The sequence below is a fragment of the Zootermopsis nevadensis genome, unplaced genomic scaffold (genome assembly GCF_977971745.1).
Source record: "Zootermopsis nevadensis isolate Lab colony 2312 unplaced genomic scaffold, Znev_1.0 Znev_ptg000050l, whole genome shotgun sequence".
NCBI lineage: Eukaryota > Metazoa > Arthropoda > Insecta > Blattodea > Termopsidae > Zootermopsis > Zootermopsis nevadensis.
The window spans coordinates 2,818,911-2,844,410 of record NW_028259182.1 but is presented as its reverse complement, the minus strand read 5'-3'; the positions used below and the strand labels follow the sequence as shown (position 1 = coordinate 2,844,410).

General features: G+C 37.3%; 1 protein-coding gene and 1 long non-coding RNA gene across 2 annotated transcripts in view; both read right to left on the bottom strand.

Annotated features, from left to right (window-relative positions):
- Positions 1-1,654, bottom strand: part of LOC147871526 (uncharacterized) — a 132,340-nt gene extending 130,686 nt beyond the window's left edge. Inside the window, exon 1 of the long non-coding RNA XR_015538710.1 lies at positions 1,534-1,654. This is a non-coding gene — a long non-coding RNA (uncharacterized LOC147871526). The remainder of the gene's footprint in view (positions 1-1,533) is intronic.
- A 1,161-nt stretch (positions 1,655-2,815) lies between these two features.
- Positions 2,816-25,057, bottom strand: RhoGAP15B (RhoGAP_ARAP and RA_ARAPs domain-containing protein RhoGAP15B). The gene is made up of 12 exons (XM_087360832.1): positions 22,750-25,057; positions 19,007-19,190; positions 16,640-16,757; positions 15,317-15,562; positions 14,496-14,708; positions 12,494-12,681; positions 11,247-11,483; positions 10,368-10,607; positions 9,342-9,461; positions 9,116-9,198; positions 8,703-8,744; positions 2,816-7,712 (listed from the first exon to the last, which is right to left on the bottom strand). Exons 1-12 carry the CDS (start codon positions 24,726-24,728, stop codon positions 7,580-7,582), a joined length of 3,783 nt encoding a protein of 1,260 aa, XP_087216958.1. The 5' UTR covers positions 24,729-25,057; the 3' UTR covers positions 2,816-7,579.
- Between the last annotated feature and the right edge of the window lie 443 nt (positions 25,058-25,500).

Below are 25,500 nucleotides of genomic sequence, written 5' to 3'. Positions count from 1 at the left end.
TTGCAAGTTGCTCGAAATTGTAATGTGATTACCAATTAATGTGTGGTAACACATATTTGAAACGGACAACCACATGAAATCTCAAAGCCAAAGGTTTAATAACAACAAAAAATTAAGCACTGGTTTTGGAAATTCAAGTTACAAGTTGACAACTAAAATTCACTGTGGCGTGTAAGTTCTAACAAACTTTAACAGATATGTGACGAGATTTTCACAGCAGCCTAAATTCGATATAAATCGATGCTGAATAAAGTGACAAGTTCTTTACCACTCTGAAATGGTCATATATCCAAAATACAGTACTTCTTCTTTAAATTTTATATTAAGTATTGTAAAATACTGATTAATGTTATACAATAGACTGAAAAGCAGCATTACAGTAGACTTATAGCAAAGTCAGACAACAAAATAAAAACAACATAGAACATAATAAAAGGGCAGACAAGAAAAATACATTTATCAGAGCAGATGCCATCTGTGCCTTCAATATTTTTTTTCTTCTAACAATTACTGAAAGCTTAAATTTACATCAAGCAGGGACAGAAGATACTGTTTCATTTTTAAAAGTTGCATTTACTGTAAAAAAAATATTTTGTTTTAATATTTTTTTCAACCACTGAAACTGGGATGAAAAGTGTAATACAGTCCCTCAAATCAAAAAAAAAAAAAACTCATCAGGTTATAATGGCAATTTCACTGTTAACTACTTTTTCTGAAGTATTTGAGAAGGTTATGTACAATAGATTAAGTCATCATATGCAGACTAAAAACATATCGGTCCTGGTACAATTTGGCTTCAGGAAAGGTGTATCCACTGAAGGTGAATATTAAAAAAATAAATATTAAAAAATATTTTCAAATATCATCTGAGTTTCTGTAACATTTGTAATGAAACTCAACCCTTTCAGTCTCTCTCCAAACACCATTTGTAATTTATCATTACTTTTGGTGAACCCTTTGTTTATATTAAGTGAAATTTATATACGTAATAGTATGAATTGTACTTTATGATATGTTTTCTATTATTATTGTGACTTCTCCCACGTCCTATTGTCATCAGACTATCTTATGGATCCATGGAATGTAATAAAATATGTATGTAAAATCACTTATGCAGCCTTATACTACTATCTGGCAGCCTTATTTGTAATTAGATCATCAGATTTAGCCTGCGCTAATAGATCGGCTCCCTGGGAGTTCTAAAAACATTTTTTTGTTGGCCCACAGGAGCTATCTGTTGAGGAAAATATGAACTAAAGTTTAAAGTATCTGATGCAGAATTACCTAGTGCCGATATATCGGCGTGCTGTTTTAGGTATTACTACTTCACTCTAGAAGAGTCCTAATTTATAAATAAGGTCACTACGTAGAACATTGAACTAATCGTAAGGCACACAATAGCGCTTAAAAACACTGAAAATACAAGTAGAGTTCTTAAATCACCCACTCCAATATCACCAAGTAGCATGCATTAATGTGAAAAACACGCGACAATTTTCTGAGCACTTAAAATATCCATTTGTAATTGCTTACCGTTTCAATGGCAGATGATTTTTCCGGCTCACACTGGATGAATAATATTAAACACAATCTGTAAATACTGTTAACATAAACCACTTGCAGCCACCACACTCACGAAACGAACACATGACCGAAAGCATCTTTCCTGATGCAGAGTCGCAAATGTAACGAACAGAAATTACCACAACCACAAATATTACCCCACTGTATCGTAATCTGATGTTCGTGCACTTACAGAAACTTTCCTCAGAATAGCACAGAAACTCAGAGACTGCAAACATTCCAGTCACAGGTACGTAAGATGTGAGTCCGACTATACATATCGTACTTGCACGTCCTCGGTCCTACTATATCTTCCAATATTCATGAAATATCAAAAACTTAAAACTCCTAATTCCTTCAATGTCTCATAACGTTAGGTTTTAAAATTTTGAAATTTTATAAATATTTTAAATACCAAAGCTATATGTATTATAAGAATTGTTAATTTTAAAAGTTTACAATTCTTTTCATTTTGACAATTATTTATATTCTGAATAAACTGAAATTTTTAACTAATAAAATTTTGGAAATTTTAAAAAAAAAATTTAAGACACCGGAAATATACAGACTCTAATCAGCTTTTAAATTTTAGATTTTTAGACTTTTATGGTGCTACTTTGTTTCATTTCTGTTGTGCTCGTTGGGGTTATGTCTAGCACTGCCTTAAAGAACCAGGACGGGTAGGAATCTCATTTTTAGAGCAGGATAGAATGCTTGAAGAAAAACTACCATATTTTACTACACTTTGATAGTATTCCACGGTTTTAAACGAATCTGGCAATGTATGAATTTATCATGACAGGTTTAATATGGTCTGGAGACACTAGAAAAGGTTCTCACTTCTTTGTGAGGATTTGCAAGTGGATACTGCTCGCCTCTATAAGCACTTTACATATATTTTAAAACGCATAATACAATTTATATTACCACTTCATAACTAGATATATTTAATTCATTACATATAAGAAGGGTTTAATTTCTAAATAAAGACATCGAAAAATATCATTGGTTTTTATCACTGTGTCACGACATAGGACTCCGCTATATTTAATATCCAAGACATAAAAATGACCTATTCTAGTTTTGTCATTCCTCAACACCAAATGTTACACACGCATGACTCAAGTCATCTGAAATCAAATAATGACTTTTCCTTACAAAGAAATGATTGTATTATTGTGACAGTGTCAACTGGAATTTGTGGTATTTCACATGAAAAGACTGTTTTCATCTATAGTAGCAAAATACAATATTTAATTGTATGTTAATTCATATTAATGAGGCTTTATTGATCATTTATACATTTTAATGGTGTTAAAAATATAAACATGTTTTATAGTTTGTATGATACATAAATATATAAGCATATAACAGTGTAAATAACAACACCAATTCATAAAAAAAACACTACAAAAATACTTTTAAGGAACTTGTATAGACAATTATAGTATCTTACATCCGTCATTCAAAAATTACTTGGAACACCGCAGTAATGCAAAGCTCCATATTAGTGTCAGCGGGAAACAGCTTCTGCATGACGAGACCAATTCGTAAAACATTAAACAGTAGGTTTAGCCAGCGTATGAACAAATGTTCTGTCGTATAAAAGCACGAAGCACTACGCGCAATGTGAAACCAACGTAAAAACACGTAGCGAGTACAAGTAACATTGTGTCATCAAAACCTAGGATGCTCAACGGCGTAACACGTGTCACAAAGGTTTGCAAGAGACTTGGTCACGCCATTCTCCCTATATTTTCCTACTTCAAAATTCACACACCCATCTCGCCACGCGAAGCATCTGCCCTCCTGTAACATGAATTTTCATGAAGGATGTTCGACAGTACTTACTGATTTCATAAATGTTCCATGCTTCACACCATTACACAACACAAAAACACTTATCGTACACTTGCGAGAACAAACTCCGCATTCCGCAAGATTCAGTCTGTAACACAGAAGCTGTCTCCTCCTGATGGCAGTATGTAGCGCTGCGAAGATTTTCTGAACGTCCCTTGTAATTTACTTCAACACAGGTATAACGACTCAGAACGGCAGCAGAAATTCATGAAATGTGATGAAACTTACGAAACAGCTAATTAATTAAATAAAATGCAGTTACGGGGTTTAGTGGTTCTTAATCTGTCAGATAAGGCACACAGAACTGTAGAAAAATTGTCAACCCATTCACTGCCAGGCACTTAAATGGACTAAGCAGTCAAGCTTACATATTAATCAAAAAAACAACATGAATTTTATTAAATATATGTAAAAAAAAATTTGTACATAATGATTCTTCAAAACTTTTTATATAATCTGTGAACGTTTTTCGACATGTTAAAAGACGTTACGATACTTCAACAAGTCAGATAAGACAGAATCACCCATCTTCAGTACTAGAACAGTTGGCCTACTTGAGTGGTAGCTGCCATTTTGGCAACAAACGCGTAAAAGTTTTGACAATTTACAACAAATTGTCTTGGATTTTCATTCAATACTATGAACCCTTTGCATCTAACAGAAAACACTGTACAAGTTAAATGTCCCGTTAATGTATTAAAACATAATGCACATTTAAATTAATTGGTTTTCCTTCCTTATTTTCTATCCACCATTTTCAAGAACCCTGGGCTAGATGAAGAGGGCACTTTTAAAACATACTTTACAAAATGTATAAATATTATTATGAATATGTAACATATAATAATCTGAATAGTCTGCCTTCATTCCTATGCAACACACTTCAAATCCTCCTGTATTTATAATATGATATATAAAAATATAAAGGCAGCTAAAATATGACCTTGAAATTTCATCTTCTCAATTCATCCATAGAATTTGAATCTATCTTAAAAACTTCTATGCTTGTAGAAATGTGTACATTTGGAGGAAGAGTACATAATGAAGACTACCCAGTGTGAGAAACAGAGAAGAAAATTTATGGGCACACTTTCATCAAACTTAAGTCAAATACGAACCACCTATGTCTAAAGAAGACATATTAGTATGACGAGAGTCAATCACTCATTATGAGAAAGTTTAAAAAGTCAGAACAGTTGGTAACAGTGGAGGATACTAAAATATTTATTCATATGTATATCCAACATAACAGGCTAAAATTATCAACAGCTACAAAAACAATTAAAAACAGATATTCGTGACTGGGTACGATGTACACAAAAGCTGTTGCTAGCGACAGACTGCCGACCGCGTATTTCTTATTCATTCTAATGACCAAACTTTGTAACTCAACATCAGGCCCATTTGCATACAGCAACAAAATTTCACTTCTACCTTGATTTCTGTTATTATTATGAAACGGCACGAGAGCCAATTTAACGGAGTCCTTCGATAACAGCGCCAGTATTCTGTTTTCCTTCTTTTCGCTTCACACAATAAATGAAATTAACAAGTCAGTGCAAGCAATAGCGTGGCCGACTTGCTAAGGAGAAGACGAACTGATTTCTGAGTTATTCAAATAGTATCGAAAGAAGAACGACTGTGAATTATTAATTGGTTACTGCAGTTGATAAAGAATCGTTAAGTAACTCAAATTACGATTACCAATTAGCACTTTCAAATTTACAGGTGGAAGTCCCGCTGCGCAAAAAAGCACACTGCATTAAGAACAGAAATATTACATCATCTAACTTCGGAAATCAGTTCTTACAGATATAAACTAGTTATACAGTAAAACCTGCTTACGACATAATCCACAGTGACTTACGCCTAATAAAAAATATTGCACAAAAAATCGTAAGTCAGTCTTCATAATTTTATTAAAAGTATTATGCACATATTTTATTCATTTTGCCATTTGTGACAGAAATGTTTCTTCTTAGATAAAACTTCTAGAAGCGCACAAAACAATACATGTTCATTTGACTTACTTCCTTCACATTTCTGTATTTAACTTCCCTTTCTGAGTTAATGAATTTCCATTCATTAAGGGTAACACTACATCACTTTACACTTCATACTGTTCAAGTCAGAGAAATTCTACAATATTCTTTTCACCTACCCCACATTCTGTTTCAGTGCACGATACTTTTCACAGGTTTCGCCATTCACAAATATTTACATGTATAAGTTCTAAAAGCGAGAAACTGGAATGAAAATTTGCTGAGAAAAGCTCGATTCATCCTTTCTTCAATCCTTGACCAATATGATCAAGAATTCTCAATATTATTCAGTGTGAGCATCCACACTGAATAATTCAGTACGGATACTTGTTACTATAAATCATTAAGTTACTTAATACAACACCTGTAGTACACTAATTCAAGTTATATGGTTTTATAAACTATTCACATGAAATAATAACTGTTATCCAGCAGCATATATAAAATTTTGTTTTTTTAATGCCCACGACTTAAACTTAATTTCACAGATTAAATAACCGATGTTGGCCCATCATTAAATAAAACTTTTTCCAAATACATTTCGTCTCAGTTAACACCTTTATACAGCACAGTTTTTTCAAATCATCACGAAAATTTCACAGGGGTTCAAGAGCCTACAAACTTTTCTGAATATGGTCCTGTCACCTCTGAAATTTAATCTTTCATATATTATATAAGGCACATATTATAACATCAATAAGCCATTATTTAAGCAGCAAGCAAGCAGTTTCCAGTCAGTCAGTCAGTCAGTCAGTAAACCTCCAAGGAATTGCTACATAATTTTTTATCCTGTAGTTCAGTTATATCATCTTAGGTGGTAGCAAATACACTGTATTGTCCATATAAAATACATATAATCTGTAACATGCCCTATGTAACAAGGCATTCAAATAGTTGTCCTAAAACATATACCAATATACCTATTTATCCTGACAATGGACAACGTTCAAAACAAAAAGAAATTACTGATGTTTAAGGTCATGTTCTTTAGGCATGAGTGAAAACTCCGTCTTCAATGCCGTAGCTCAAGCCCAAATTTTCATCTCCTCCTCTAGACGCTTCACTACTAAGAATACTGGGAGTCTGCCTATAATTCACAGCCTAGTTTATATGTAAGAGGGACAGACAGCCCATGACAGAGCCCATAAATTGCAGAAAATTATGGTAGTAAAATACGCAAACGTTGATTACAATGACACAAATTAGGCCGTGTTGTAAAGTATTTCATTCAACATCTAACAACATTTCTAAAGACATCAATTTTTTGGCCACTTACACCAACGGCTCTGTAACTCCTTAGTCCGAGGCTCCTCTTACGCGAATAAAAAAGTTCAAGGTCACCGATGTATAAAAATATGATTTAGTAATTTCAAATACGAATGTTAATACCTACGATGCAGTCCTCCTATTAATTATTCGTCCAATTCAATACACGTAATTATTCTCTTAATAATATGTGCATGAACCAAACCAACTCTATTCTGATGGAAAGACTTAAAAATAGGAGGGCAGACTAATTTTTCACATGTTCTTATATTTTTCTTCTTTTTCCGGTTTAACAATGTCTGTACACTTTCCGGTACCCTTTACGGGTCCCCAACTTTTTTCCAGTTGGCTTGATCTATGGACATTCGGTAGACTCCTTGGACGTGGGATCAGCGCGTGGCAACACAGAAAAACATCCATGGCTTGAGTGGGATTCGAACCCAACGTCCCTGCGACCAAGCAGCACGAGACCCACGCCTCAGACCGCGCGGCCACTGCGAACCCCATGTTCTTATATTTTAATAAGTAAAAATGAGTTCACAGATGTAGATTACAATAAATGACCATTTTCTGACTGTGTGCACTTCGTATTCTTTTCTAAATGTCAGTTATTTTACAATCTGTATAAATTATTGAAGTTACACAGCGACAAATGCGATAAGATAGGACGATCAATGACAAAGATAGAGGGAAGTGACATGAGGCAATCAAGACCTATTTTAAGATACTATACCATAGTTTATATGGAGACACCGAGGAAAACCGACATCCAAGCAATCTGTATGCAAGTCACAAGCACCACTACCGAGTAGTTTGCAGGATTAATAGTTGTAATTCACGCACCCACATTACTGCAGAAGCACAGGAGATGGTAGCAAACTCTGTGGATGTTCTGCAGCCAACATGGCTCCGATCCATCGAACCTGTTCTTCTTTTGATGTTCCAGCAATTGTGCATCCAAAATACGGGTTCTCTTTTGACCTGTTATACAAAATTCAATCAAATTACAGCAAACATCTTTTAATCCTTTGCATTTTACACTTAAAACACTAGTGTGAGATACTATTAGTGGACATTTGTATAAAATGAGACTTTAATATGTTCTGCTGCATTAGAGAAGGCTGGGCTCTTAATTGTACTACATTATACTATGTTTTACTGTACTATCCTGACATTTTTCAGGACAATGTGAGTATAACCATGAACAATTTTAGACCCAGGAGTGTTAAGCATCTGACCATGATGTATTTACGACAGGGAAGATGAAATAATGAAGCAAGATTTTACAAGAAGTGGCAGAACCTGTGCAAACTTATAGTTGCGCAACTTGGAATGACATGCGCGAGAAAAGAATGAAATACAAGTACGAAAAACGAAACAGCTACACGACAGGAGTTGCAAATATATGAACTAAACATACAGGTAAGAGAATACAGACTCGAATAAAAAGGACTTTTATTAAAAGGTTTCTGCAGAATGAGAGAAACAGTACTATTATAGACGACAATCTTCTACAGACACGGACGCTGACCTCAATGTTGACAATCAGATAAATTCTGAAACTGAAAGAAACCTATTGACTTATAGTTCAAGTCACACTGATGTATATTCTTTCATGAAATCCTTCATTTCTTATGGGGGGGAAAACAAGACTTTGGCTGGTCCCGAGTTTCAATCCACGAACATCCAAAAACAAATGACTAACCTACACAACATTTTTGTAACGATTAGTTGGTAAACTTCTACCAACCTACACAGTGCTAAAACCCAAAAGATGGCTAGACATGACACATAGTATACACCGTGTTTCAAAAGTAGCTTTACAACTTCGCAGGAGAATATAAATTTATTTAAAGGACATGCGGAATATTTTTAAATGCACAAATTTAGCCAAACACATCAGGTTTCATGCAAGCAGATGTTCCTGTATATTAATGGTACACAAATAACATGCATCAACAGTTAACTTACCTTTCCGGCTTGCTGTGTTTGTCAATAAAAGTAATGGCCCATCTGCAACATTAAATTACATTATAACTGACTGAATATTGTTACTATGACTCACTAATAATCCGTGAAAAGGAGAAAATTATGACTCGCAATTAAAGACTATCACGTGTTACATGTATTACACATAAATTTTATATTTCTATGGACACAACAAGTGATGCTTTTCTTGTATTTACCCGAGTATAGAAACACGACCCCTTCTTGAGACTTAAAAACATTAAAAAAATAACTTGTTGATTCAACACTGGTTAAGTCTTTTACATCTGCAACTTTTATTTTTGAGTTTTGTCAGCATTTTTGAGGTCTGAAGGACTGAAAAACACTACCCTAATAATTTATGGAATTTATATCCCTGAAGAAAGCAAAGTACGTACCTCATTTGTGGATCTCTTTTGTGCTCATATCCCAAGTACCACACGATGTCTTCAATTTTCCACTCACCGAGCTTTACCGATCCCTAAAAGCACGGGACATAACAAATTACTTTATATCCTGATGTTAAAAAAAAAGCACCTTCAGAGAATTGTCATTGTCAGTACCCTTAATTTGGCAAATAATCTAATTATTTCTCAATTATTTAATATTTTTTGGCACACTTACTCTTTTGTCTTTGTAATAGCAAAGCTTTGCTTGGCTAAATTCAAAGAGGTACGTCTTGAAAGACCTGTTTTTGCGATCAGCAAAACGAAGCTCCCCACATAAAGCCAATGGATATTTTGCCTGCATAAGAAATGAGAAAATTAAACGCACATTTCATAAATACACATTGCGACAATCAATACATAACGCATAATGCAAGAAAGCACAAGAAACAAAAGTAGATATAAATCATTAGCGGCGATATTTATTTATCGCCGAGAAGATAATCGCACTACTGATACGATGCAAAGAATCGGAATTCATTTTTATTGCATTTCCTTAAATATTCACCACGCTAAAAGTATGAAATTCCATAAGCCCTTTCAGTAGTTTCAGAAACAAAACGTGCCGACAGACCCACCGTCCCCATCATGTATTCTCCTTTTCTTCTCCACACAAAGAACAGACAATAGTCTATGAATGAAGAGAATGATTTATCAGATTTTTAAAATCTTCGAGTTACAGTTGTCTGACCTCGTATTAACAATGAAACTGAATGTTTTAAGCTCTTATTGCTCACAGCTTAATTCTAAAGGCCCATAGTTTCCAGCCATCTGAATGATACTGCAAAAGTCATATTCAAACTACAAAGCCCCTACGCATTATTCTTATACTGTTTACGCATTATTACTTCCATGTTCATCTTGGTTAATAACTTATTGTCACATACTGTAAACATTTAATCATTACAGGAGTTCTCCTGCTGTTCGTAACAAAGATTTATTTTCAAGCTACTTAAGAACACTGTTTCACAGTTCATACATTAAATGAGATGGAAAGATGATAATGAACAACCCAAGACAAAATTACTAACAAAATATATAGAACAAGCTGTGAATTAACTTTACAGAAGTCTGAATGATGATGGAATCCTCGAAGCACGCACAACCGTTAGTCGAGAAATACGGCACCTTCTTCCGCCAATTCCAAACACATCATTTCTCGCAGTTAACATGTTAAGATATTAAACCTGTGGTAAAAACAGACCTGTACTGCTGCTTCCTTAAAGACTGTGTTCTGACACAGGACTAGACAGTTGTCTTTACGATCGACATCGCTCCAGTAGCCCCAACGCAGTACGACATCTAACACTCTTTCCATGTGATGCAGTGGTCGTGTGAGGGCCCCTCCACAAACCACTTCTTCAAGACAGAGTTCATGCGCTGGGAGAGAAACTTTACTTGCCAACTCCGTACACACTTCTCCAGCAAGTTTCTGCGGTCCTACCTGTTCCAAGCACCAAATAAAATAAATGTTATAATAAGAATCATTAACTGTTTTTTTAAAGAGAAACAATTTTTGTGAAAACTGATAAATGTTTGATTGAAGCTTCAAGTAAAATGTGAATTATATTTGGTTGATACAAACCAAAATAAATGCGTTCTACACCTTGCAGTGCGGACATGTCAACATAAAATCCCATTAAAATCCAAATAAAGTGGAAACATCTTAGGAAGAGGTAGATGAACATACAAAACTGTGGTTGGCAAGCAGATTAACGTACAACAAACTGACGTCTCTGTTTCGTATTAGATTACGCCATATACCCAATTCAAACAACACAACTTACACTGCATGGAGGTGCCTGCAACTACACACATCTCGTCATCTGCATCATGACTGGTTATGGGTTATGACCTGGACAGATGAGGTTTGATTTCCAACAGGAGTAAGGATAATTGTCTTCAGGCAAAATAATGAGACTGGCTCTGGAGCTAAGAAGTAAAGTAGCCACAGCAGAAAGCTGCCTGCCTCCATCTACTCCCAAGATCTAGATCGAGCTTTAAAATCACATCCCCTCCGAATGTCTAGCTTTAAACACGGGGTTAGCATTTCCTTTACCTTCAGCACTATTTTCACACTTACCGTTATGTTAACACAGTTGGTACTGTCTTTATGTTCAAGATGTACCCAAATCTTCAGATCACCAGATGGCTTATTCTGAGGGGTGGTGCTGTTTGCAGAGTGATACCGCTCCAGTACCTCTTGCATTCGTTTCTCACGTGATAATTCAGCTGCGTCGACTTCGAAGATTTTGGAATACAGCAGGATCAAATCTGACACCACTCTCGACTCCAATTTGGCCCAACTTAAGTTGTCACCCTAGAAATTCAAACAGACGAGCATAAAATGCACATCGATAAACAATTTTGTGCAACCCATAACAGACGCAATGGTCTTTTATTAATTTATAATCTCAGTGAAATAGACTGTAAAGGTATGTTCTAGATTATACTAATTCAGGGCAAAGTGCAGTGGCAGACTCTTGTGAACACAATTATGAACTTTAGGGCAACAACACAGACAGTGCATTTACGATCAGCCGCACGACTATTAGTTCTCATTAAGAACTCAGCTCCATGGGGTTCATACCTGTATTTTCCACAGCATTACAACACACATATTCATACAAGCTGCAGAATGTGAAACCCTACTGCTTTGCGGCATGATAAATTTATTCAAAAGCTGATAATCTGCCTGGTTTCTCCACTTCCTTGAACATGCACTTATCTCTCTGGCAAAAATGCACTGCGTCGTGAGCATGCCACTAATAACTGAAAGTACGACTACAAAAGAATAAAGAGTTTCAAGAATATATTCTTATAAGTTTAAGTACTGTAATTTCTACATGAAATGGCTACTTCAAAATCCGATAATAAAACCACAATTGCACGGTCTTTCTTGAGTCATACTTCAAATAGCAAGAACAAAACCATAATTAAGTCTATGGTACGAAGTCTTTCTTGAGTAGTTTGTATTTTTACATATTCAACGTATCACTTCTTATCCTTCGTCTCTGATGAAATAAAATTGTCATGAAGTGAGGAATACCAGGTCCTTCACGTGGGACAAAGTTCAAGGCAGCAGGTACCATGGTGAAACATCATGTCTGAAGTCATCCTATCATCTGAAGTAAAAGGGCCCTGCCCTAAGGATACCCCCAATGCCAAAGAAAGGTCAAAAACCATACTTGTCGGCATTTGGAATTAATATAGATGAGAATACGAACAAAAACATTGTAAATATTTCTCTTGATGTCGCTATATTTGTATTTTAATAGGGCAGGAACCTGAAATAAAAAAATCGAATATTAACATAAACTATTTCAATACCTCGATGTGCATGAGGGTTGGACCCCAAATAGCTGCCAAGTTCTCCACTGGCATACGATTTTTCTCATGCTGTTCATGGATGAAGTGCAGGTGGCTAATAAGTTTGCGTGTTGTCAGATAGTTAATAGGTGGCAGCTGTTCCAATGCGCGACGATACGGTACCGTTTTATCCGAGCCCCTCTTTCCAGCTAAAACATGAAGTGCAAGATGTTCTGAGACTAGAGTGGAGTAAAGGTACAGTTACCTCTTCTGACACTGTTCATTCTCCTGGCAAGGCTGAGGAAAATCCTGAAAAAAACTTAGTCAAATAGCCAATAGTCCACCAAAGACATAAAATTGGTAATTTCTGAATATTAGTCTACAGCAACCTTCTCAGTCTGAAGGCACAGAAATCTAGACTTTGAAAATTGATACAGCATCAAATTATGGCTGATTTATCTTTGCTTCCTGCCCCTGAGGACTAGAGATTAACGTGATACCTCCCATCAGGGTCCCTGATGGATGTCATAAGGATAACAGATTTCCCGACAGTGAGAAACACCAATGGGTCACAGAAATATATTGCTGTATATCTGAGCTTACCTGCAGTTTTTTCTATAAAATTATCTGTCATTTGAAGATTTCTGTCTTCTGGGTTGTTGCGCTGTGTAGTCTGGTCGATGTATACCATTGTTTCGGAGGCCATACTGCCTCCGTCATCAGGGCGATGAGTATGAAGATTTCCGTCTTCTGGGTTGTTGCGCTGTGTAGTCTGGTCGATGTTTACCAACGTTTCAGAGGTCATACTGCCTCCGTCATCAGGGCGATTCTTAGTATGAAGATTTCTGTCTTCTGGGTTGTTGCGCTGTGTAGTCTGGTCGATGTATACCATTGTTTCGGAGGCCATACTGCCTCCGTCATCAGGGCGATGAGTATGAAGATTTCCGTCTTCTGGGTTGTTGCGCTGTGTAGTCTGGTCGATGTTTACCAACGTTTCAGAGGTCATACTGCCTCCGTCATCAGGGCGATGAGTATGAAGATTTCCGTCTTCTGGGTTGTTGCGCTGTGTAGTCTGGTCGATGTTTACCAACGTTTCAGAGGTCATACTGCCTCCGTCATCAGGGCGGTGAGTATGAAGATTTCTGTCTTCTGAGTTGTTGCGATGTGTAGTCTGGTCGATGTTAACCAACGTTTCAGAGGTCATACTGCCTCCGTCATCAGAGTATGAAGATTTCTGTCTTCTGAGTTGTTGCGCTGTGAAGTCTGGTCGATGTTAACCAACGTTTCGGAGGTCATACTGCCTCCGTCATCAGGGCGATGAGTATGAAGATTTCTGTCTTCTGAGTTGTTGCGATGTGTAGTCCGGTCGATGTTAACCAACGTTTCAGAGGTCATACTGCCTCCGTCATCAGAGTATGAAGATTTCCGTCTTCTGGGTTGTTGCGCTGTGTAGTCTGATCGATGTTTACCAACGTTTCAGAGGTTATACTGCCTCCGTCATCAGGGCGATGAAGATTTCTGTCTTCTGGGTTGTTGCACTGTGTAGTCTGGTCGATGTTAACCAACGTATCAGAGGTCATACTGCCTCCGTCATCAGGGCGATGAGTATGAAGATTTCCGTCTTCTGGGTTGTTGCGCTGTGTAGTCTGGTCGATGTTTACCGTTTCAGAGGTCATACTGCCTCCGTCATCAGGGCGATGAGTATGAAGATTTCTGTCTTCTGGGTTGTTGCGCTGTGTAGTCTGGTCGATGTATACCAATGTTTCGGAGGCCATACTGCCTCCGTCATCAGGGCGATGAGTATGAAGATTTCCGTCTTCTGGGTTGTTGCGCTGTGTAGTCTGGTCGATGTTAACCAACGTTTCAGAGGTCATACTGCCTCTGTCATCAGGGTGATTCTTAGTATGAAGATTTCTGTCTTCTGGGTTGTTGCGCTGTGTAGTATGGTCGATGCTAACCAACGTTTCAGAGGTCATACTGCCTCCGTCAACAGGGTGATATCTGTCGGTTAGTTAAAACATACCTGCAATTTCGCAAAGCTGAGAGTGTAGTTCTGTGGTAAGCAGAGGCTCTGGAAGATCTCGCAAGAACCGCTTCAGCACACTGGCAACATCATATTCATTGTACTCTTGTCGTGTGAGCTGGATGGCCCACGCGTCCTGCCGGAACAGTGTCAATAATCGGGTGACATTCGAATTGGCACCACTGCGACGATAAATCCCTTCAGACATACTACCTACACAAGATTGAATCACTCTGGTAAAGTTTGTTTATTTCTTAGTTTATTTAATGACATTTTCTCAGCTGCACATTTTATAAAGCATAAAACTGGATGATGATTGTAAATTATGGATTAAAGGATTGAAAAGATAAAAAAGGTGTTCTACTTTAAGGTGCTAACCCAATATTTGCTCAATGGAATGGGGGGGGGGACAGCCAGTATAGCCAATCTCCTGCCTCAGAAATGAAGCCAAAACCGACCAAACCCAAAGATTCAGTCCTAACCATTCAACTACGATATTTAATTTGTAAAATTTAGATTCAAGAGTTTTCGTGCAAATGCGTTATAACTGCAGGTGTAGACGGTACAACAGGAGAAGGAGAAATCTACATATCATAAATAATACAGCATCCGTTACTCCAGTTTAATTTTGCTATTAGACATGCCTATGTATCATCAAAAGTGTTTAAAAATTTTACAATAAAGGGCTATGTATTTTGTCAATGATTATAAAATGAGTTCACCTATAAGGACTCTAATGTGAAGAGAACAGAATAAAATTAATCCTCTGTTTTAAACTGCACTCAAATAGTTCTTAAACTTCAATAAAACGTAAAACCTACCATGTGCATATACAAAGTTTATGCACTTGTCTATAATGACTGGTATTTCTTCACGAGTCAGCTGCTGTTGGGCAAGATGGAGTCCGTTGTCAATCGCGGCAGCACGAATAACATTTTGCCATGCCATGGTCTCTTTCGTTACATCCATCTGCAAGTATAAAGCTTGTCCTGGGAAGTCTACCAAGATAAGTGGACCTTTCTCCGCCACACACAGTACTGCTGCTTCACGCTGGGAGTCTTGTAACACTGTAAAAATAATTAATCCAATTCCTTTATTATAGTATTTAACAACACTGATAAAGCACAGAATAAAACACTGCAAGGATAAAAACACATGAAAATGGAGAGAGAAAAATTGGTAAATAAATGTAAAACAAATTCAAATAAGTGAGATTTCACGAGTACGAAGATAGTGGTCTTTTGAACTACTGCACTGTGTAGTCTGGCAAACACGTACTGACGTTTCAGTGAATTCTACAGGGCTACATGGCGCGACAACCCAGAAGTCAGTCATCTTCAAATTAAAATATATTTTTAAAAAATTAGCAATAATGGAGGCACCATGCTCCTGCCAGCAGCTGCTCCAGAGTCTGATTTCTCCATCGGAAGACAGCAGGGCGTTTTGAAAAACAGATTTTTCTTCACTGAATTAATAGCATGGTTCAGTAGATGACATGGTACCTTTACGAAGGAAAGGGTTAAATTCTTGCTTCAACTCAACATAGTGAACTGAAGTTCAACCATCCGACAATTTCACTTATACCACGGGTGCCTGGTATTAACAGATCAGACCTTGAAGATGGCAGTGATATATTCCTGTAAAACGTTGGTAACCACGTGCAAAACCGCACAGCATCAGAAACCAGAAGCCTATAATTAACACCTACACTCCCCATGACAATCTCAAATCCCAGATATTTTTTTCAAGATATTTGAATGTTAAATGCTATTGACGATACATTTCACTGTTTTACTGGAAAAGAAGGATTACACATACCGAAAGTGAAGATAAAACATGACATTGTCCCTTGAACAACAAGCCACGAAGCACAGGTGAAGAGTGGAGGCAAACCTCCACTCATTCTGGACCGAAGCCGTGACGGAAATGACCAGTGAACTTCACACTCTTGCTACTTCATACTCATGAAAAGAGGCCCATGATACCCACTGGACAAAAGCCTGTATAGGTCTCACAGACAGCGTTAAAATGGTGTCAAAGAGAAATATCCGTGCCCCTTCCAGGAATTAAATGCTAACCAACCAGCTCGTAGCTAATCAAAACTTCAAAATAATTCTGAGCGGAAACAGCGCACGGTTACTCACCTATGCACCTCGCTTTTCTGAGATCTGCCTCTTGCAATGTTCCATCTTGCAAACAATAAAAGAGTGTTCGCTTCTGGACCAAAATCCATCCAGATGTCCATGCTCCACTGATACCTTCCTGATACAAAGTAATAATACATATATTACAACATAAACTACGTTTATAATGACGACAGAAGAGTCAGGATGATCACAACGTAGCAACCGAACAAGAATACGTGCGCTGCTGCCAAGGTTCTAGACGTTTTTACTTAGGTTTTAATATCACCTCACTACCAGCAAATGTGTATATGTAGACGGAAGACAACATATTAGCATACCAATTTCATAGATCAGGTCAGAACAATACATGTTCTTAGCTTTCAGCAAACAGACGCTTCATACGCTGTAAATTATCCGATGTATCAGCAAATATTGCGGTGGCCCGCTCCGCTGCTCCACAAATCACCACCGTTAAAATCAACTCACGACTACTTGTCATTATATGAAGCTTCTAAAAATAGCCAATCAGTAGATTTTCACTCTAAAGATGGCGACTGCAATGTTTGCTGAAACAACGAATAATTTTCAAAATCCAATGAATCTCACCCCTGAAAGTCAAAGCTGTTCACATCCAGGATTACCATTATTTCAGCAAACATTCCATTAAGTTACCATGTAACACCACAATACAAATTGTGTAAAAGATCAATCACTACAATGAAAATTCAGGATCATACATTGAAAGACATTAATGTTATGCAAACAACCATGATGGGACGCCTCCCGTGGCATGACGCTCGTAAAAAATGTCACAAAAGAGCAATCAATTAGTGTCTATAATACTAATGACTACACTTCAATCTGATTAAAGACAACCACAGCTTGTTATCCAAAGGCTTATCATCATCAAAGTTTACCACTGGACTTTAGCACCCGTCTACTTAATCCAGCTTGCATCTTCACAATCTATGTTTTCCTTAATTTAGCGATGCTTTTAGAGTAGCTCAGACTATATAGTGTCAAATGAGAGGACGATAGTGAATTGGAAATGAGGTGGAAGGAGGCGATCGTGGCCTAATTTAAGGTACTATCCCAACATCTGCCTGGAAGGTCTGAGGAAAACCATAACCTAGTTGTTTACGATGCATTTTAGGTACAGAAAGAGACAAAATCATAGCTCTTGAAGACCGTATCAAGTCACACTACAACGTGTCTTAAGTTTCAACTTAAATCACACCTTTAGTTTAAAACAGTTTCTTCTTCTTATTGCGCCATCTCCGAACGAAGGTTGGCGATACACATGGCGAACACTGTCCTCGAGACTGCCGCTCGAAAGATGTCTATTGAGGTGCATCTGAACTATCTTCTTAGGTCTTTCATCCAGGAGTTTTGGGGTCTACCGACGGATCTTTTTCCTTGGATTTTGCCCTCGACGATCAGTCTTAAGATCTCATGGTGTACTCCTCTCGTGATACGGCCCATATGACCTTTCTTTCCTTAATAGCAAGCAGTAGTTCCTTGAGAACTTCGATGTTAGAGACTTTTTACACCCGGGGTATTCGTAGTATACGTCGATATAAATACATTTCGAATGCCTCGATTCTTTTCTCCATGGGAGAATCAAGAGTCCAGCTCTCGCATCCACAGAGAAATGTAGAAAACACGTAACATCTCAGCATTCGAAACCTCAGTTCTAGACTTGGTTCAAATCTAACAAAAAACCTCCTCATGTCAACGAACATTTTTCCGGCTTGTTTGATTCTTGATCTTATTTCTTTTTTGATGTCACAGTTCTGGTTCTCTATGGTGCCTAGATATTTAAGAGAAGTCAGTTGTTCGACAATGTTGTCACTGATTCTTTTGGCTATATTTCTCGGTAATTTTGTGAACACCATTGCTTTGGTCTTGGATGTGTTCATACATAAACCAAACCTTTCACTGTATTTCACAACGCTGTCAACCAGTTTAACTCTAATTATAATAAAGAATCTTTACCAAAACACACTGTGGCGCTGTTTATATGAAAATTTGGAGACTGACTCTCTTTTAATACAGTGTAAAGCTGTAGTAGAATGAAATAAACTTCCAAAAGGAATCAGAATATGGGTGACAGTTTTTTATAAAGTCTCGTAACCCCAAAAGAAAGTCTGTGTTGTGATGGAAAGCAGCGTCGAATTATAGGAAATTCACACAGAAAAGTGTTCTGCTGATACCTTCCTGATATAAAATACATATAATACGATACAAGACAATTTTATAATGACACCGTCAACATTAACTTATAGTCTTGCCGTCATACGAGTAGCAGCCTTCTCTTAACAGTGGCTACAAGCAACAGGTAACATCGCTGCGAGTAAATTTGTTAATAATGGTTTTTCACTAAACCTTTATGTAGCACCAGCCAGATCCCGTGTAGTCCGTCATGAGACGAAGAGGAAAGGCTATTGTGAGGCTCTCCAAAATCTTCTGCATCCAGATACGCCGTTCCGTTGATCCAGAGACCCCAAATAAATAACTACCCTTCCACGCCACGTTCAGCTTGAAGAAGTGCAAGTCTTCACCTTCTAGACTGATAAAAATAAAATAAAAATTGTAAACGTGGCAACCGCTTAAACAGTAAACAAAATATAGGAAATAAAAGTAGAATGAAACACGGTAAAACAGACACAAACATGCTGAAAACAAAATCACAAAATTTCTCCCACACCCCAATGGGGCAGTATAAAAAAATTACATATCCTCTGGTTAGATCAAAACCTTTACTGTCATCCATTGCATAGAGCAGAGGTTCCCATAGTGTGGGTCGCGCCCCCTTTGAGGGGGGGCGAGTGGTTTTCTGGGGGGGGGGGGGGTGTTGTTTGTATGAATTTTTTTTTTATCAAAATATGAATAAACATTTTTTGGTGTGGCAGTTTAGTTGTCTTACAGTGCTGTAGAATTCAGACCGTATATTTTATTACAGTTTTTTAAATTAAATTCATAGAATAATATATACTAATTTATAAAATAAATGTATACTCATAGCTAAATTTTATGTCAAATCTATTTGCTTGCACTTGTTCTGGAAGGGGGGTGGGGGCGCACGATATAAAAGTTTGGGAACCTCTGGCATAGAGCATGTATCATTAAATCGCAGGGTAATTCTGTAGTGGTGTAAAAATGTGGAGTTAAGTTATTGAATTTTACTTTTCTGGAGAAGAGCAGTATTGTCGCATTTTAAATGTTTAAATATGTATGTGGGAGGTCAGTGACAGAATAACTATGGATCTAGGGATACAAACTACAGTGGTAAAAACCCATTTTTTTTAAATTCGTGTTTGGAAATGAACACAGCAGCCATTTTCATGAATACATCAATGCCAAATTCCCCCCGTTTCATGAACTACAAGATGAAAGTGTTCAAAGCTTCCATGTAAAATTGGGGCTAACTATTCCAATTTCCAACATACATAACCTAAATTTCGTTAAAAAATGAATGAATAAATATATTTACGTATACTAAGAATGCATGAATAGGGTAAAATGTAGTTTGATAAGGGAATAAGCTTTCCTTCATTAACTTGTCTCCAGACTCAATGAAAGTGCAACATGTTATATCAGCTTCCAAGAAAAGAACAGTACTGCAGTACTGAATCAGTTCGTAATTTACGAGTCTCTATACACGGAATGTTAAAATTAATGAACTGGTGAAATGGTAGTAATAGGAAAAACCCACAATTCAGTTGCTTTGGATGTCTGGTTAGGTTAGGTGCCGCGGTGTTCTGTGATAATGGGCGAAAAACAACAGCTAATTTGTCTTAATTTTTTTTATCCAATGACTCAGTCACGATAGATAATTATGTATATTTCCCTCGAAGCATCCAGTGTGAGATCTTTGTCTTTGTATGTTTCCAAAGTCCTATCCTGCAGTACTGACATCTATTCAGCAAATTATATGAAATATACGGATGTCAGGGCTTAGACAACCCGAGAAATGCATGATGAAACCTCATGCGACGTTCAATGTGGTCATAGCTTCGGGGTGTGGCAAGAATTGGTGCAATTTTGTGTTAATTATAATTTTGGACTTTGCTCATCGTCTGAATTATACGTTTGGCCCAATATGCTTCTGACGTGCGTGTTTTCCCGAATAACCAATTTTCACTCTGGATTGTACGACAATGACCTCTCATCTGGACTGGTATGACCACGAGTAACAACTGTCGTGGACTATGTTAAAGAACAGGTTTGCAAGTTCGCATGCACTCTGCTGCTAAGTTAAAAAGTGAAATTCACAACATCAGTAATGCACTGGCGATGAATGCAATAACGCGTTGCTAATGACGGTAACCATGCCGACTAATTAGACCAGTCCCAAAGTCCGATAAAAGAACATAAAGGAACTGAAATGAAAGTAATAAAAATTGTACCATATTTCTATCTGCTGCCAGATGAACTCCAGTTTAAAAAAAATTAAATCCGTCAATGATGATAAAGTTCGACCATTGTTTGTTAACTGATTATGCTGCAATCAGGAGAGTGGAACGCCGATACGACCGAGATAAACGCTTAGAGATGCGTAATGTTCGAATATGGCATGCCTCAATTCCACAACGTGTGCATTCAGGCCAGTGTCATGTTCCTTTGTAATTGAAATGTCCCATACATGTGTTTCGCCTTCTACATCATCAGATCTTGACTTTTGGTCATCCCTGTATAATCTTCCCCTTGTCACAGAGTTGAGTCACTTCATGGTAACTGAGTCATTGAATGTTTATTATCTCGGGAAAACAAAACAGAAACAAGTATGTGAAGTAGGAATCAGCAACAGACCCAAAAGAGTCATTAAACACTTCAACTGTCTAAAACGTTAACAAAAATAGACAAAATCCTAACTACATATGTGTATTTAAGAAAACAATGTCACTGACCTTGAACAACAATGAATGAGAGACTGAAGAATGGTAAGGAATAATGGGTTGTTACGTGTGCAAGAATAATAGATAATGGCTTGCTTAGGTGGCTCTGTAACACTCTGCTTTGAAGTATAATAAATTCATGCATGAATTACGATACTACAAGGATTTCACATCAAATAGTGACAAGACATTTGACAGCATTAAAATAGTGAGAAGGCTGAAATCACACACAAACATCCATCATTGCATTTTAATATTTACTTTGAAGCAGCACTTATGCAACTTCTAGGCCTTATCTCCTATAATGATACTTCAAATTAAATCAAGAACAAGAACAATGAAACAAGAAATAAATACACAATTTTAAGTGCATAACCTCAAAGGAAGAAACCACTTACAAGAAACAAGCACAGAGAGGAGCAGTACTCCAAAAATAAGTCTGACATTTGCTACTGGCAAGTTAATAAAGACTAGTGAAGTTCCTGGCACCAACATTCTGATGTATTTGCACATCATTTACTGACAGATGTCTACTGTTTTATTAGCAAAGTTAAATATTTCACTATTGTATTTGAAAATTCTGTAATATATTTCTCCGATAAATATTAATTCAATGACACTGGATTCAGTTACGCAGTTTAATGAAAAAGAATTTATTCAAAGTCTACAAGGGGTCTAGAGAAGTATGATTCATCGTGTTATTGAATTAATCATCCCATAAAACTGAGTGACTAAACAAAACCACATAAACCACAAGCACGTGCATCATTTCCTACCCAATTGCTTCCTTCACATAAAATTCCCCTGACAAACAATGGAATATACAACAATAAAGTTACGAAATTTTAAATTAACTGTACACAAGATAGCCATCTTCTGGGTTGTTGTGCCGTGTAGTCTGGTAGAAGTTTACTGACGTTTAAGAGGTCCTTGCTGCCTCCATCATCAGAGTGATGAGTGATTTTACTCCCTTACTCATCACTCTGACACTTCATGGATACCATAAAAAATAATCTGTCACTCCGTAAAAATGACTATAGCTAAATGTCAATAAATAAACACTAATTACTTCAAACATAATCAAGCCACCAGTTGGCCACTGTTTTGTAACATTTAAAAACGAGCTAGGGCGGCTTAAAAGTCAGGTTACTAGCAACAAAGTATCTCGGTATTTCAAAACGTTCAATTACTCATGCACTTCGAACAAGTTCATACAATATGATTACTCACCCAGCCTTATGCTCTGGTACAAAATGAATGCTGAGAAGTCTGTCTAATGGAATGACCTCACTTATGCTTGTGCCAGTCTTGTCTGAAAAATAAGAAAACTTTCCTCCTGCCAAAACACAATTACGTGCCACAAAATCCTTGCTGCCAGAAGCTGAACGATACAGCAAGCCACTGTGATGGATGGCCGCATGAGACGCCAAATTTGGGCGTTTGACAAGTGCAGATGCTTCGCCCTGTCCTCCGTACAAGGCAGTATTCGGAGTATCAGGTTTAGCTTCTGCTCCAACTTGTTCTTTTGTGATTTTCCTAAAAGATGATCCCTCTGCTATCTGCTGAATAGCTCGCTTCATGCTTGCCCAACGAACTAATGCTGCCTTACGGTTCCTTCCTAGCACACCAACACTGACATCATTATTGCCAACACTGGCATTGACATCATTACTGTCACCCGTAAATCCTGATTCTGCCGTCTCCGCAGATGATTTTTGAGAATTTACATCACTATCAGACAATGGAACAACTTCGGGGGCATTTTCATTTCCATGTTCAACAATTACAGAACTTCCTTCAGTGGGTATTACTGTTATTGAATCATATCTCCTTGGTGGAACTGGGGGACACACAAAATCTACATTCTCTTCTGTCTTATGTTCTTGCACTTTAAAATTAACCACTCTCTTAATTCTACCATATGAGGAATCCAATTCACACACATCAGGTAGTAACAAGAAATCTGTGTAATTGTCATTTGTTTCTCCAGAACCATAAGCATTTTCATACAGAGGATCAAATTCTAGTATAACGGATTTAGTCAAAACTTTACGGTTTTCCTCTACCCTTTTTACAGGTGTACTAGTCTCCCAATTTTCATAGAGATCATTATGAATATTTACTGACCGCTGACGACCTAACTGCATATCAGAGTTAGCAAATGGATCACCTTCAGATATTTCATCACTGTTGTCACAGTTCAGATCCCCTGGAAGTGATGAAGAAGTACTCTCACTCCCACTCACTTTGCTGCTACAGTGTCTATTATATAGCAACGAATCAGAATCATTGAAACTTGAGATGTCAGAAAGGGCCACATTCTGGAAAATGTCCTTCTCTGCATCAGTATCACAGAAACTCCATGAATCTGATCTCATAAAAAATTTGTGCTGACTTTCAAAAGGTGAACCACTGATTTCCAAAACATTTTCTTTGGTTTCCTTTTGTGATGGATCAGGAAACAAATGCCCACTGTTTTCCTTTATTGATGATATGTCTTCATAAAGCGTCTCACAGTTTGCAATGTTTGAATCACAATATGGTTCATAACTACTAGAATGACTTGAGACTACAGAATGCACTTCATCATACACTGATTCGTCAGGTAAAGGTGGAGGAGGATACACCGGTGGTGGTGCCCCAGAAGTTGGAACACATTCTTCCATTGTACCCTCGCTCAGTACCAACTCTTGAGCATTCTCCACAGAAAGTGGTGAGTGGAAAGAAATGGACTGAAATATGTCTCCTGATGGAAGCGACTGACTTCGGCCACTTTTAATAACTGAATTGTCATTTACTTTATTTGGGGCTGCTGCACGGACTGTCAAACGTCTAGAAATCATATTACGAACAGACTTCTCAATAGAAGCACTAACATTTTTCGTCCTTCCTATTACAGTTTTTCCTTTAGAATGATCATCACACTCAATTTCCCACTCTTGTTTTGCATACTGTAAAGGCATCCTTTTATTGCACTGTGTTCTATCACTGTTTTCACTGACGTGACCCGTAATGCTGAGTGTCTGTCTTTCGCTTACAACTGAATCTTCACTGTTCATCTCTCTAGGTCTGCAATTCGGTTCATTAAATATCTTTAGACGTGGTAGTGGAACTGGCTTTTTGGAACTAGTTCTTGGCATTTTACACTCTGAATGTTTCTGCTGCGAAGGACTTCCTCTAGGCTTAGGAACTGGCGGTACGGTATCCATTCTGCTCACATCTCACAATTATTAACTGCGTCTCTCTTATCATCAGTCTGCGTTTCCAGCTGACAAAGCAGAAGATGAGTCATATTTCTCTCACTTGTACCTACTTTAAAAAAACAGCACATTCATATGGCCTGAGTTTTATATCTTATTCTCTCAACAATCACGAATCCACATTTTAACTGCACAAAAAACCCAAACATTTCATGCAGCAGTAAAGAGAACCTGTTGATTGTTTCACCTTCTCACCTCTGACACATTACACAACACGCACAGTTGGCTACAGAACAAAACACATCTCACGCCATTGCCTTTAGCTCGCTGGAAACCACAGATTATCAACAGACGACGGTTGAACAAAGTACAATGTGCTGCCATCGTTTTGTAGAAGTTGAATACTATATGGACGTCGGTAGCATAGCATAGTCGGTAATCAGTTTCAACTACTTTTCCCCTGTCCCCCTTCATCCAACTCTTTATTTATAGTATACAAATTAATAATTGTGGCAGTATCTAGAGAGACTCATGTCCAATGGATACCAATCAATACCAGATGTAAATTAAATTCATCATGTAGTTTCAAGGATTAAATATATGAATGGACAAACACAATTCACTTATGCATTAATGTACACTCTTTGTGCAAATGAAATACAAAAACTGCTTCAGACCTTGACGGTCATTTTCCTGTTCTTTATAGGGAACATACATAACAAAACTTTAACTTGTAAATGGAGAGAAGTCTGTAAGGCAGGAATATCCTTTCCGTTGCTTC

Excerpts from the sequence above, each read along its gene's own strand:
- RhoGAP15B (XM_087360832.1), bottom strand. The coding sequence starts at position 24,728 with ATGGATACCGTACCGCCAGTTCCTAAGCCTAGAGGAAGTCCTTCGCAG. Across the intron at positions 12,682-14,495 it reads TCAGCTTTGCGAAATTGCAG|CTGGAAAGAGGGGCTCGGAT; the intron begins GTATGTTTTAAC and ends TTCATGTTTTAG. Across the intron at positions 9,462-10,367 it reads TTAAGGAAGCAGCAGTACAG|GCAAAATATCCATTGGCTTT; the intron begins GTCTGTTTTTAC and ends TTTCTTATGCAG.